This window comes from Sceloporus occidentalis, unplaced genomic scaffold (assembly GCF_023333645.1).
Source record: "Sceloporus occidentalis isolate IW3139 unplaced genomic scaffold, rSceOcc1.0.p SCAF_1, whole genome shotgun sequence".
Taxonomy (NCBI): Eukaryota; Metazoa; Chordata; class Lepidosauria; order Squamata; family Phrynosomatidae; genus Sceloporus; species Sceloporus occidentalis.
Genome location: NW_028316981.1, coordinates 274,882,037 through 274,895,867, shown reverse-complemented (window position 1 = coordinate 274,895,867; position 13,831 = coordinate 274,882,037). Strand labels below are relative to the sequence as shown.

At 39.2% G+C, this 13,831-nt stretch overlaps 1 protein-coding gene across 2 annotated transcripts in view; it reads right to left on the bottom strand.

The window, feature by feature from the left end:
• Positions 1-6,869: 6,869 nt before the first annotated feature.
• Positions 6,870-13,831, bottom strand: part of LOC149323898 (occludin-like) — a 38,692-nt gene continuing 31,730 nt past the window's right edge. For both annotated transcript variants that reach the window (XM_089493894.1, XM_089493901.1), the window contains exons 8-9: positions 12,932-12,973; positions 6,870-9,623 (exon numbers count right to left, since the gene is read on the bottom strand). In XM_089493894.1, coding sequence (XP_089350020.1) covers positions 9,522-9,623; positions 12,932-12,973 — 144 coding nt within the window. In that variant the 3' untranslated portion in view covers positions 6,870-9,521. The remainder of the gene's footprint in view (positions 9,624-12,931; positions 12,974-13,831) is intronic.

The following is a 13,831-nucleotide window of genomic DNA, read 5'->3' as shown; positions in this document are numbered from 1 at the left end:
CTGCCCCGAACATTTTGAGAGAATGTGGGATGGAATTAGTGGCCTCCAGATGTTATTGGATAGCAAGTCCTATCAGCCTTCATAGCAGCATAGACAACAGTGAAGGACAACAATCCTTACAGTTTACATCATGTTGGGACAGATAGTAGCCACTTCTGATGGAAATTGATACCTACACCATATAACATATTGCTTTTTTGTTTGTTGTGTGTCTTCAAGTCGCTTCCAACTTATGGCATCATAATGGTTTATTGGCAAGATTTGTTCAGAGGAGGTTTGCCATTTCCTTCCTCTGAGGCTGAGAGGGTGTGACTTGCCCAAGGTCACCCAGTGGGTTTCATGGCTGAATTGGGGATCAAACCCTGGTCCCCAGAGTCGCAGTCCAACACTCAAACCACTATGCCACACTGGCTCTGTAGCAGATACAGTAGCTTAGGGAGCTGAAACATATATCACTTATATTTTGGAATCTATGGCTACATCCCTGTATACGATCTATATTTTTTTCTATTGGAAGTTGGATTGGGAGTGGTTAAATTTTACGCTAGATCTAGGGACAGTTCATGGTGCGTCATTCTTTACACAGTTTCTATACCCGAGGGCAACTCACTATCTGGTTCCATTGTTCTTCTATACTTGCTTCCTGTGAGAAATATTAAGCGAGTCAAAGGTTAAGCCATAGTCTCCAATTTTAAACGGAAGTCCTTCTTCTCCAGAGTTTTGTTTGATTTAAACAGATTTCCTATACTCTCGGATGGGTGGCATAGCATTGTTGCAAGCTTAAAAGTGCTATGGGGCTGCCTGTTGCATCTTCACTGCAGATTTGATGCAGTTCGACACCACTTTAACTACCATGGCTCAACACTATGGAAGCCTGGGATTTGTAGTTTTGTGAGATATTTAGCCTCCTCTGTCAGTAAAGGGCTGTTGCCCCAACAAACTACAAATCCTAGGATTCCATAGGATGGAGCCATGGCAGTTAAAGCAATGTCAAACTGCATTCATTCTGCAGTGTGGCAGCACAAGTCAACAGGAAACAAAGCTTCTTCATGCAACCTTCTCCTTTTTGTCATATAATGCCACAAAGAAAGCAATTATTTTGTAGCTTAAGTTGTAATTATTGTGGCATAACAGCTCTATTTTCACATCCTTACTTCTGTCTTGTTACCCCATTTGACTGGTTTAAATGAAAGGACAGGAGGACTATCAATGCTTATAGTTCCATTTCATCCTTTTCAGAAGTAACATTAAAAAGGGACAGGCAGAAATTCTAGTATGCCTTAAGGAATTTATTTTCAACAAGGGCAAGCAAAGATATCTTATTGCCTTAAGCAGAGCAGCAAATGGTGAGTCAGCCACCCACATCAAGATGTATAGTATCCAAAGCCAACCATATTGTTTTTCCTTTCCCGGTGCATGACAGTAAAATACAATAATTAAACAAGTAACAATTTGCTGCCCTTTCATTGCTGCTTGAGTCAGAAGTCTCACTATGAACTATGGGATGGCCTTGGTTTTGAAGCTGTGAAGTATGTTTTGACACAGTTGGAATCAATGTTTTAATTTTCTCTTTCCTCCAGACTGTTTAGGAGAAGAGGGAAAGAAAGTCACTACCAACTTGTTTGTAGCAAAAGAACTCCAAAATATGTCTTTCCCAAACTCTTACCACCATAAAATGTCATCTCTTACAATAAAATGTAACTTCCAAGCAGAATCTCACTGTACGATGGAGAACATTGTGATACATTTTGCTGACCAGTAACTGAATTCATGGACTTGCATGTCCAAACAAGATGCTTTGGTACTCAGCATGATAGACACGTATGATCAGATATTAACAAATTGCATTTTTCTCAACTCTGTCAGTGGAGGAATGGATTGTTTACACCAGCTATCCTGGAAATATAAAAGGAAGCAAATAAACAGGCCTGGGTTTTACCGTCTTTTAAAAAAATAGTATGGTTTCAAAACACATTGGTGTCCCAACTAGAAACCTTTTGCTTGTAAAAATGCCTGAAGCTCTGAGGTTGTGGAGTTTTAAAATCATTTGGTTGCATCCACACTGCATAAATAATCCAGTTTGACACCACTTTAACTGCCATGCTGCCATACAATGGAATTCTGGGAGTTTGTAGTTTGTCATGATACCAGAGCTCTCTGACAGAGAAGACTAAATGTCTTACAAAGCTACAATTCCCAGAATTCCATAGTATGGAGCCATGGCAGTTAAAGTGGTGTCGAACTGGATTATTTATGCAGTGTGGATTCAGCCACTGATTTAGGAACAGGGTAGTTCCAGAAATCATCAAATCAATCTTAACTGGGAGAAAGAGTGCAACAACACAGACCCATCTAGTAATTGCTTGTTTGCATGGGAGTGTGAAGGATATGGATCAAGAAGGAAACATTTTAAAACCATCATGCTTTCCAGTGGTGACACATCTGGTTACCTGTGATGGAAACATATGGACACATACTGTCATTGGAAAGTGTAGTCATACATATCAAACACATAGGTATTGTGTGGTCTTGTAGTGATGGAATAAATCCATAGCCAAGATACTCAAGTGAGTATTGTCGACATTTCTTTTTAGCAGAGATAGCCATGGGATATCTAACAATTTTTTTAAAAAATTAAATTCAATCCAGTAATAAAGATCTTGTAAACTGTGAGAGACTGAGCTGGTGTGGTGTAGTGGTTTGAGTGTTGGGACCATCACTCTGGAGACTAGGGTTCAATTCCATGAAACCCACTGGGTGACCTTGGCCAGGTCACATTCTCTCAGCCTCAGGGAAGGGGAATGGCAAACCTCCTATGAATATATATTGCCAAGGAAACGACATGATAGTTTCATCTTAGGATCGCCATAAGTCAGAAACAACTTGAAGGCACACAACAACAACAGAAATTATAAGAGATCTTATTAGCTAAGGCCAGGAGCAGTCAAATTTGGGAGCTGCAGACCCTCCAATTGTCCCAGTTTGTCAAGGTTAATTAATCTAGTCTCTTCACACTTTTTTTCCCCAGGCTCTTTAGAAACATCCTAGTTTCCTTCTCTTCCTACCACTGTCTCTCTTTGTTCTCCACTTATTCAGTCTTTGCTAGTTGAGTTCAATGTGCAAAAGTAGTTTGCCTCAGTTAGCTCAGCAGGGAGAAGAGGGGTAGAGTCTTGCCTTTCCCAGTGGGCTCGGGAAAAGGCAAACTCCTGCAGCCTCTCCTAGCTTGGTTTTTTTCCTTCCTCATTAATAACCTTTGCCACCTTGACCACACATTGAGCACATGTCCTGGTTTTCATCTGTGAAAACGTTGGAGGGTATGAAATTGCACTCTGATAACTGAAGAGCTACAAGCTGTCCATCCCTGGTTTAGATGTCAATTTCCGCCAACATACTAAGGTGCATATGAAGAAATAATTAGTTTTTGTGGTTAGTTACACAGCCCCCTTCACTGCTGTAATATAACCAAAATTGAATTTTGGAGAGATACTATAGCCATATGAAGCATTGTTGTGAAAGAAGATGGAATTCATGTTTTCTGCTGTTCTGGAGGCTAGAACCAAAACCAATAGATTCAAATTGGTTCAAATATCCAAAAAAGGGGATTCTCATCAAACATTAGGAAGGATTTCATGACAACAAGAGACAACAGAATAGACTATCTCAAAAGGTGGTGGGCTCTCCTTTGATGGAAGTGGTTATACAGTGCTTTTAGTGATCGATGCTTACACTGGCAGGGAGTTGAACTAGCTGGCCCTTGGAATCCCTTCCAACTCAATGATTTCAAGTGATAATACCACACCCACCTATCCCTCTTCCCAGAGTACAGTTTCACTGATTCACAAACATTTACACTATTTCTTAATAGCAAAGTGCTTCAATGGTAGATGCATGTTTGACATATGCCATCCTCAATTGTTTATTAAAGAGATCAGAAAGTGGTTAAAAGGTTTAGGGAAACTAATCTTCTGACGTGTGCCAAAATTCCATTCATCTCAATGTTTATTGTATTTTAAATGAAACTTTAAACACAAACACACACACACACTTTTAAGATTTTCTGATTATAATCTGCACACTTTTCATGGCATACTTTATTACAGAACTAAACAATCCTAAACACGCATCATGACATGCCCGTCTAATTTTATAGTTCCACACAATCTTTCTTTTAAAGAACTAGAATGTGTTTACAGCAGCTTAAAAATATTTTAACTGTCTTCAGTAATAGCTCATCATTTACCTTTTCACATTTGTATAAGGTATTTCTGAAGGCACGATATGTCCCTGTCCATGGTATGTGCTAAAACTAGCTTTTCAGAATAACACTCTGCAGTTTATTTGCATAATTCTAATCCTGAGCAGTCCTTCAGATTCCAGATGCCCTATCCCTCCCAGCAATTAATAATTTTTGCATCATTCATTTGTTGCAAGGCAGTAGGATTTTGTTAATATTCATCAGAAATTATGAAATGTTTGAGTTCAACTCTTCAGTCCCCTCCCCCAGTTTTCCTTTCTGACTCAATCTAAAACTGGGTGAGGACTGTTTGCATTACTGCTCTGGTATTTAAACATTTTTCTTATGGGGTAGGGCTGACTGTTTACATATTCCTCATTACCAAAGCAGCATCATAAGTTGCCTGTTAGTCAATTTTATTTTTTCCTTTGTGCAGGAAACCTGCAAGACATATCCAGTTGACCCAGCTGATATATGTATATTCAGACTCTCCTCCATAAATGATCAGCAAATCTCCATACATTTTTGTTTCAGTGCCAGGGCACAGATAATTTTATCCCAGTGCTAACATCTGAATGATATGGAATACTGTAGTCAAAAGTCTTCCAACACTAAAATGTCATTATATGTTTAAAATAATGTGTATGCACAAAAAAGATATCCAGTGTTTCAGGCATGGTCAACTTTCAGTAATGCTTTAGTTGTCTAGATGTCTCTTCTTGTATCTTCCAACTTTAAGATTCTATATTATGATAATTAGGTGTGATTATTTGTCATAGACCTTATTCATTTGTTGTTGCGTATCTCCAAATCATTTCCAATTTATAGCAACTCTAAGGCAAACCTACCATAAGATTTTCGTGGTGAGATTTGCTCTGAGTAGACTTGCCTTTACCTTCCTTTGAGGGTATGACTTGCTCAGGGTCAACAAGTGAGCTTCCATGTCTCAGTGGGGATTTGAATCCTAGTCTCAAAACACTACACTATGCTGGCTCTTTATTCATCATGCTTCCACAACTCCTCTTTCCTTTCCAACAAGTTTGTCTTTTCACTAACCATTTCTAATGCACTGTCTTTGAGTACTATAATATGTATGACTATTGATGTGGGTATTATTTAAATACATGTTAACTGTAATTTATAATTTTGAGTTTGTTATTGCTAATACCTTCATTTTCATGGGAATGCAGAATAGAAGTATGGGAAGCAAATGAAGAACACACTTATGTTTGCCATTTGTATGCATCATGTTATGGTTGATGTAGAACAATGTGGTATGTAAAGTCATCCTCTTCCAGTGAAAGTTCTTTTTAATCTTATGAAGGGGCCTGTCCACAGCTGCATGGGAGAGACTTACTTGTTCCTTGTTTGTTTTCTGGACAAATAGAAAGGTGTTGTGTGAAGTCTAAGAGCTGCTGGACAAAACTAGTCTAGTCCAGCATCCTATTTTCAACTGTACCACAAAAGGCTTCAGGGAAGTGCCACAAGCTACCTCCTGCTGTTTACTCCTCAGCAACTGGCAGAAATCCATCACCTTTGAAGACAGAGGTTCATATCTTATCATGCCTATGACTTATGACCAGTTACTTTCTATAGATTTACATAGATGGTTGCTTTAATTTGAGAGTTATGTGATTCAGAAGAGACTCTTCACATTCCGGAAATGGTTGTTAAGCTTTGATACCCACACCCATGTTGACATCTGAATTAGAATAAAGCTTACAAAGAATACACAGCTATACTTCTTGACAGCCGCAGTTCCCTTCGTCTGTAAATTATTTGCTTTTATTTATGTTTAAGAAGTGCCATGCTTCTGCTAACAAGCTCTCACAGCAGGATCATAAACTGTAAGAGTACAAACAGTCACCCTAGACAAACAAAGCAGGGCAGTAAAGTAGAACTAAAAACCAGAAGAGAACAGTAAACATGAAGCCAGTTAACATGCTCAAAGAACTGGGCAAATAGAAATGCCTTTATCTGCTGCTGAAAGACATGAATCTGAATTTATATCAGATGAATATCACTTAAAGGGGCACTATTCATGCAGAGTTCTATCCTTGAAAAGATACTCTCTTGGTCCTCTACTTTCCTAGCTTCATAATGTGGTAAGATTTTACACACCTAAATCCCTATCCCTATCCCCAGTGATCTCTAGAAATGCCTCTGTACAATGAACATGCCCCTCTCACAGGTTCCTATAGATAGCACAAAGGGCATTACTACATATCCAAGATAGATGCTTTATGACTCAAGCTGATGTTAAACAGGTACCTGCCAGAATACCCAGGAATTTGTATGATCAGGTCCTCTCAGGGTGGACAGGCTAGTTTTTTTATTTCCATCCAGTTATCCCATCCATCCATCCATCCATTTATACCCTTTTCCCAAAGCTGGTGAAAAGATAGCTTACAAAACAGAGGAAATGACAAACAAACAAACAAACAAACAAACAAACAAAAACAACACGTTAAAAAACATACAAAAAGTTCTGATTAGAATAGTATTAAACTGTCAACCAAATTCCTTCTCTGGGAATTGCCTAGTACTCACAGAAAAAACTTTCATGAGATCTTCTGCCTAGATGGCAAGTTAAGAGTCAATAATAATAATAATAACAACAACATTTATTTCTACCCTACCTCTCCAATAAGATCAACGCGGCTTACAACAATAAAATCCATACAATATAATAAAATAAACCCCACTATCCCCTCCCTCCTTAAAACAAATCAACATAATAATTCCAATATGACAATAATAAAATGCAATTGCAATCATTAAAACAATTAGAGATAGGAAACAGGACATCTTGAATGGTCCATATCAGTGGGGGCGACAGAGTCAATTATTTAAGCAAGGCCTATTGGAAAAGATCCATCTAGACAGCCTTTTTATAGCTGTCAAGGTTGGTAATATGTCAGATCTCCTCCAACAGGCCATTCCAAAATTTGGGAGCAGCAGATGAAAAGGCCTTCTAGGTAACAGCAGCCAACACAGTCTTTGTTGGCTGCAGTAAATTTTCCCCAGAGGACCTAAGTGCGTAGGGCAGATTATATGGAAGTAGGTGCTCTTGCAAGTAGGCTGGACCCAGGCAAGGTCAACACCAACATCTTATACTGTGCCTGGAAATTAATGGGCAGCCAAGATTAAGCAATATTATGAAGTCCCATGTATCTCCCACACCTCTAAACTTCTTTTTTTAGTTATTGTTAGGATATTATATTTCTGAAATTCATTAAAACTATACTCTATTTTACTGTATTTTAAAAGCAACTGACTTCCAACCTACTTCAAAAGGTACTAAAGATACACCCTGGCTTACCTTGAAGAGATGGAGCTGTAGGAGTTTATCACACTCCATACCTTCCTCTCTGCTCCAATCGTGTAAATGTCACCGATCTGTAACAGGAGCCTCTTGGTGGGATCACGGATGGCACAACGCTTCCGTTTTCATCATGGAAGTGTTATCGTAAGTGTTTAAAAGGGAGCCCTTTTTAAAACACGGTAACACTTCCATGACGAAAATGGAAGCATTGAGCCATCCGCAATCTCACCAGGAGGCTCCCATCACAGATGGGTGACATTTACGCAACGGGAGCAGAGCAGAAAGTAAGGAGTGTGATAAACTCCATAGAGTTCTAGCTTGTCTTGGAATAAATCTGTTGGTCTTTTAGCTACCACAAGGCTTTTTGTTTCTACTGTAGCACATTAACACAATTACCCCTCTGAAAGCTAACATGAATTTTATCTCTTCAAGGCCTAAAGAATGGGCCATGCTGTAAATGTAATAAATCCAAACACTCTCATCTTAATATTAATTATTAATGTTTCAGCATATCCAAAAGTTGAAATAATTTTATTGATGTTATTTTAAAAACAACTAAAAAACAGACTTATGTACACAATTACTACATTCTAATTAAGACATGTTATAAAAGCACTGTTTAAAAAAATTCACTCTTAAAGAAGTCGACTTGTTCTGATATTTTCATTACTGAGATCCTTACAAACATTGGGTTGGATCCAGATCTTAGCCCTGTTTAGAGTATGGAAATCAATGGGTTGTTAATCATGACTAACTTAAGCCCCACTGATTTCAGCAAACTTGCTCTAAACAGGATTAAGTATGAGCCAAATTCATTGGACTGCTGAAAGTCCACCTGGTGTCAGAATAGCATCTATTAGAAACCAAACCTTTCCCTCATCTATTTCAAAATCAATGGCTTTTGAATTAGCAATGGACCTTATATTGAGGACAGTACATGACCTAACAGAGCATAGGATTTCAATGAATACAAAAAAGGGTTAAATTTTACTGCTTCCTTTCTTTCCGAATAATTAATCATAGCATTTAAAAGAAACATTAAAAGTTTTGTAAAAAGATGCTACTCTACTTTGGTTTCCATTTTCTTTGGCTATAATAAATCTCTTACACTGCAGAGTGGTTTAAACGTTTTGGCAAATAAGAAGAATCAAGCTGACTTTGGCTAATAATTTTCAGCAGAATCTTAACATGTGTAACCTCTGCTGACCTCAATGGAATTCACTCCCAGGTAATTGTGTGCAGAATTGCAGTCTTGCACACACAGACACAAATCATAGGAACATACAGAGTTAACAAACATACCATATTCAAGTCAAAACATTTTGTTCCTCAATTCTATATGTGTACAATAAAATCATTTAAAATACAAACAGATTTTTTAAAAAAAATATTAGATATATTTACATTCAGTTTCACATTGTCTTTGGTGACATCACATTCTAGATGATGAACATTGGCTCCATTTCGACACTTCATGCAATTCAAAATATAATTTCCATTAACTTGACATTAACATGTGGCCCAGATGGAGAAAATTATTTGCTGCATTTTTAATACAAAGAGAAAGCACCCAGCTTACATTATGAATGTCATTGGAATAATATAATGTGGCAAGAACTCTTCAGGAAGGGATTGAATGGATTTGTGTCAGGAGCCACGAGATTGATAAGGAAAATAGAGCACGGAAAACATGGAGGAAAAACAGATACAATGTCCACTATATGGTATTAAAATAGACAAACCTGATGTAAAGAATCGTGAAATTCCTTGACTTTGTGAAACTAGATGAAGTCCCATACACTGAGTGCCAAAGTTCATACTTCATAATAACATGGCACAAGTGACATAATTGTGAAGTAGAAACAAACAAAGGTTCCCATTGCCTGTAGTCCAACATAATCATATTGCAGCTTGATGAATATTAACATATTTGGTCATGCGGACCAATTTTCTTCCTTCTTGTTATGACTTCTGTCTGTCATATTCAGTGACCATCCTTTTGATGTGTGACAACTTACTCTTCAGCATCTTGCAGTATGCTTTTCGATTCTTATAATCTGCTGACTAAATACAAAATGCAATGTGAGATTAATATGGAAGAGGAAGAAATCATCTTCAGTGTTAAGAATATTACATAAATACAACTTATATACTACGTTATTTAATCAATGTGATGCATGTTGACAAAAGTGAAGCTATACTGAAATTGGATAATCTATACAGAAGTTCAAATTCCTGAATTTCCTAACAGTATACAAAGTACGCCTTATTCAACTTTGAATATGTGCGGGAAGATTTATTGAGACAAAGCGCAGAACAGTTTGCAAAACATTCCTTTTTGGACTGACAAGGCCAAAAATACAATACCTGTAAAGTGCAAGGTGGTAATACAAGATATCTCCATGCCTTAGTATTAAAAACTCAGCAAGATGTCATATTCATAACGTGAAACTAGATTGGGATAATTATGATATGTTGCACCATTAACAGAGAATATCTACCAACCATGGTCAGAGTGTTCAGCAGCTGCCCCACACAATCAGCATGCAAGCCGCCACAAACAACCTTTGTACTATCAATCTATTTGGGATGAAAAATGCTGTGTCCAGGAATAGAAGTATTATTATATTTTCAAAAAATATTTTTAGAAGGTAATGACAGAAAATGCATTGAGGGGGAAGGCAAGTAAGTATGTGCCCCTACTTCCTTAGTTCTGTGTCATTATTGGATATACATGTTATAGAATGATAGTGCTTGTTCATTAATGTTATTATTTTGCCATAACACATCATTCCAATGTTCACAAATGATAGCATCCAGATATAGCCACTATTACTTTAACCGTGTAATCCAGGCTATACCTCTCTACTCTGAAGTCCCGTTGGTACAGGAGATACTGTATGGGATGCCAGCCTAAGATATTTAAAATTAGATTATACAGCTACCTAAGAGTAAATGAGATAGAATTCACCTCTGATGGTTAAGGTGGCATCCCCCGTCTTACAGGGCTAGATCTACAGTCTTGGGTTGTTATAGATCCACAGGGTCAACACATTTTGGCTGACATTACTGACCAAAAGGTTGTCACCAAAACCTGCTTCACCAAATAGCAGGGGCTTGACCTGAGCAACACGTCTCTGAAATGTACCACAAGCTCTGGAGGAACAAAGCAGCAATTTTCTATCAACTGTAAGTACAGGTTGAGTCACCCTTATTCAAAATGCTTGGGATCAGAAGTGTTTTGGACTTTGGATTGCTTTAGAATATGGAATATTTGCAACATATTTATATTTGTGTGTGTGTTTATGTTATGTATAAGGAGATGACAGGCAGGACCTAAGCCCTGCTGGCTCTGGCTCTTGGCCAAGGCTCGGAGGGAAAGTGCCACTTTGGGGGAATTGCTTATGTCTATTACTCCCCAGTTGCATTGCCTCTCTTCTGTGTTTCAGTCACTGGTCCCATCACACTGGTAGGGCTGCTTGAGCCAATACATGTGCTTCTCAGCTTGCATGTGTGTCTGCTCAAAGGAGTCTCATTGATTGGCCACAAAGCAGCACCAGATAGCACGACTCACAATGATCCCTTCCTGCACCCTAAGCGCCAGCTCCTGGTGTTGCAAAAAAGAAAAGGGCTGCTTGCTGTTGCAGAGGAATTTGAATTGCACCTTACTCTTTTTGCCTTGGCTGGTCCCACCAGTGCAGATGAAAGTAGCACACTGCCAGAAGAGGAAGTGGCAGCAACAGCAGCTGCAGACTCAATTATTACTTGGTTACAACCACTGCTGCCAACTCCCATTTCCTGAAGCTGTGGCTAGTCCTGTGCACTTATCCAGCCTGGACACAATGGCAATCATGAGCTGTTGCATGCGGGAGATCGGTGTTTCCTTCTCTGGGCACTTGCTCATTTTGCCCTCAGGGAGTGGGAAATATTGATAGGATGCTCCTCAGAGTTGCTTGCTCATACTCCAGTCACTGAGTGGCAGGAGAGATGAGTCCTGCTGCTGCTGCTGTCTGACTTGGCTAACTGGGAAACAGGGTTCGGCAGTGAAAGCAGCAGGAAGAGGAGGGGGGGCTGGTTTTGTTGTTGTTGTTTTTTCGTCATGGGGCTTTAAGGGTTTCTTCTTTCCGGTTGAAATTGTCCAGGTGTTTGTGGATTTCAATGGCTTCCCTGTGCATCCTGACATGGTAGTGGTTGGCATGGTCCAGAACTTCAGTGTTTTCATACAGTATTTAATGCCCCGGATGGTTTGTGGCACGTTCTGCTACTGCTGATTTTTCTGACTGGCCCAGTCTGCAGTGTCTCTCCTGTTCCTTGATTCTGGTTTGCATGCTGCATTTGGTGGTCCCTATGTAGACTTGTCCGCAGCTGCATGGTATGCAGTAAACTCCTGCAGCTGTGAGTGGGTCTCTCTGGTCCTTGGCCGAGCAAAGCATTTGTTGGATTTTCTTCGTCGGTTTGTAAACCATTTGAAGGTTGTGCTTCCTCACCACTTTGCCTATTCTGTCTGTGACTCCTTTGATGTATGGTAAAAGCAGCCACCCAAAGGGAAGGTATTTCAGGATGCACAGGGAAGCCATTGAAATCCACAAACACCTGGACAATTTCAACCGGAAAGAAGAAACCCTTAAAGTGAACAAAATTTGGCTACCAGTCCTGAGGAATAGCAAAATAAGGACTCAGCAAATGCAAATGGGAAACCATTCAGAGTCAGGGGCTTTCCCAGCAGATAATAATCACCAATTAGCAGACATTAATCCTCATTTGCATTAGCCTCCCAGCCTGAGGCCAGCCATCAGCACAGAACAATACACATGCAAATCACTCCTGCATTCCCAGGCTCACACAGTTTATATACACCCAATTTTTCCAGGCAAAGTATTCTCTGAAGATGCCAGCCACAGATGCTGGCGAAACGTCAGGAAGAAACTTTTCTGGAACATGGCCACATAGCCCAAAAAACCCACAAAAAACTACTGAATGTGTGTGTTTGTGCGCTTGTTAAAGCAAGTCCCTGGCATCCCAACTGCTTAAAGATGGAGGAAAGACAGAAGAAGGCTTTGTGTGTGTGATTGAGATACCCAAACCACCTATTTGGATCACCAATCTGCCTCACTAACCCACCTACCCCGTCAACACTCCCTAGCTCAGCTGAAGATATTCAGCATTCCCTGTCCCCTCTGAGCAAGGATAAACTCTTAAAGAGGGCAAACTGGGAGAAAATAGGGCAGTTGCAAAGGAAGGAGAAAGACCTCAGAGACTTGAAAGAATCAAGTTATGTATTTTTCAAGGCCAGTTACACTTATTCCACTGAAAAACAAGTAACACGCTTCTTATAGTTTAATGTTTTCTTAAGTAACAATCAAACTACTTACCGCTTTTATATCCTTCAACCTGTTGTATTCATCAGCAGCAGCCTACAAAAAAAAGTTGCAAATTAGGCAAGAGGCATTACCCCAGGGGGGAAACAGAATAAAATTATTAACACTGTGTAGTATTTTGGTGGGCAAGAATAGTTTTATATCTAAAACAGGAGTGGAGAAAACATGGGCCATGTCCGACCTCCATATCGAGGGTCCCCCTCATGCCCCTCCAATTTGCAGGATCCCACCCAAATGGCCAATACTGCCTCCCACACTTCTGATAGGTGCTATCGGCTATTCCAGTGTTACTCAGACTTTTAACCTTTTTACATCTACGTGCAGACACTGTGCCTCCCCCCACTTGATATGAATAAAAATATTTTGTTTATTTAGTGTGCATATTTTTATTTGTCCATTATTTTATAAGGAAATAACTGTTCAAATGAGAACAGTTTTATTTAAGTAAATTCAATATTTAATTCTACCGCCACCTAGCCACCCATTGAGTAGACTATTATGTAGCCTATTGATTTTCTCGCATCCCATCCTCTGGTTTATTTGTTTTAATTAATCTTTTTAGTATGAAGGTTTAATATAATCGTGATTTAATTGTTATTTTAAGGGGGAGGGTAGAACTTTGGACTATTGTATATTGTTATTTTACTACGTTTTGACTGTCGCCTTGGTCCTAATCGGAGTAGGTGGAATATAAATAAAAGTTTATTATTGTTATTATTACACATGTAAAAATTTTACACATACTGAAAAATAGTTTGGGAAGGAGGGATTGGGGCTTCCAAGTCTCACACCCCCTTGAGTGACTCTTGTACCCCTCCCCAGGGGTCCCACCCCACTATTTGAGAACCACTGGGCTATTCTATTGTGTTTTCTGGGTGGCTTGTCACTTTTTAA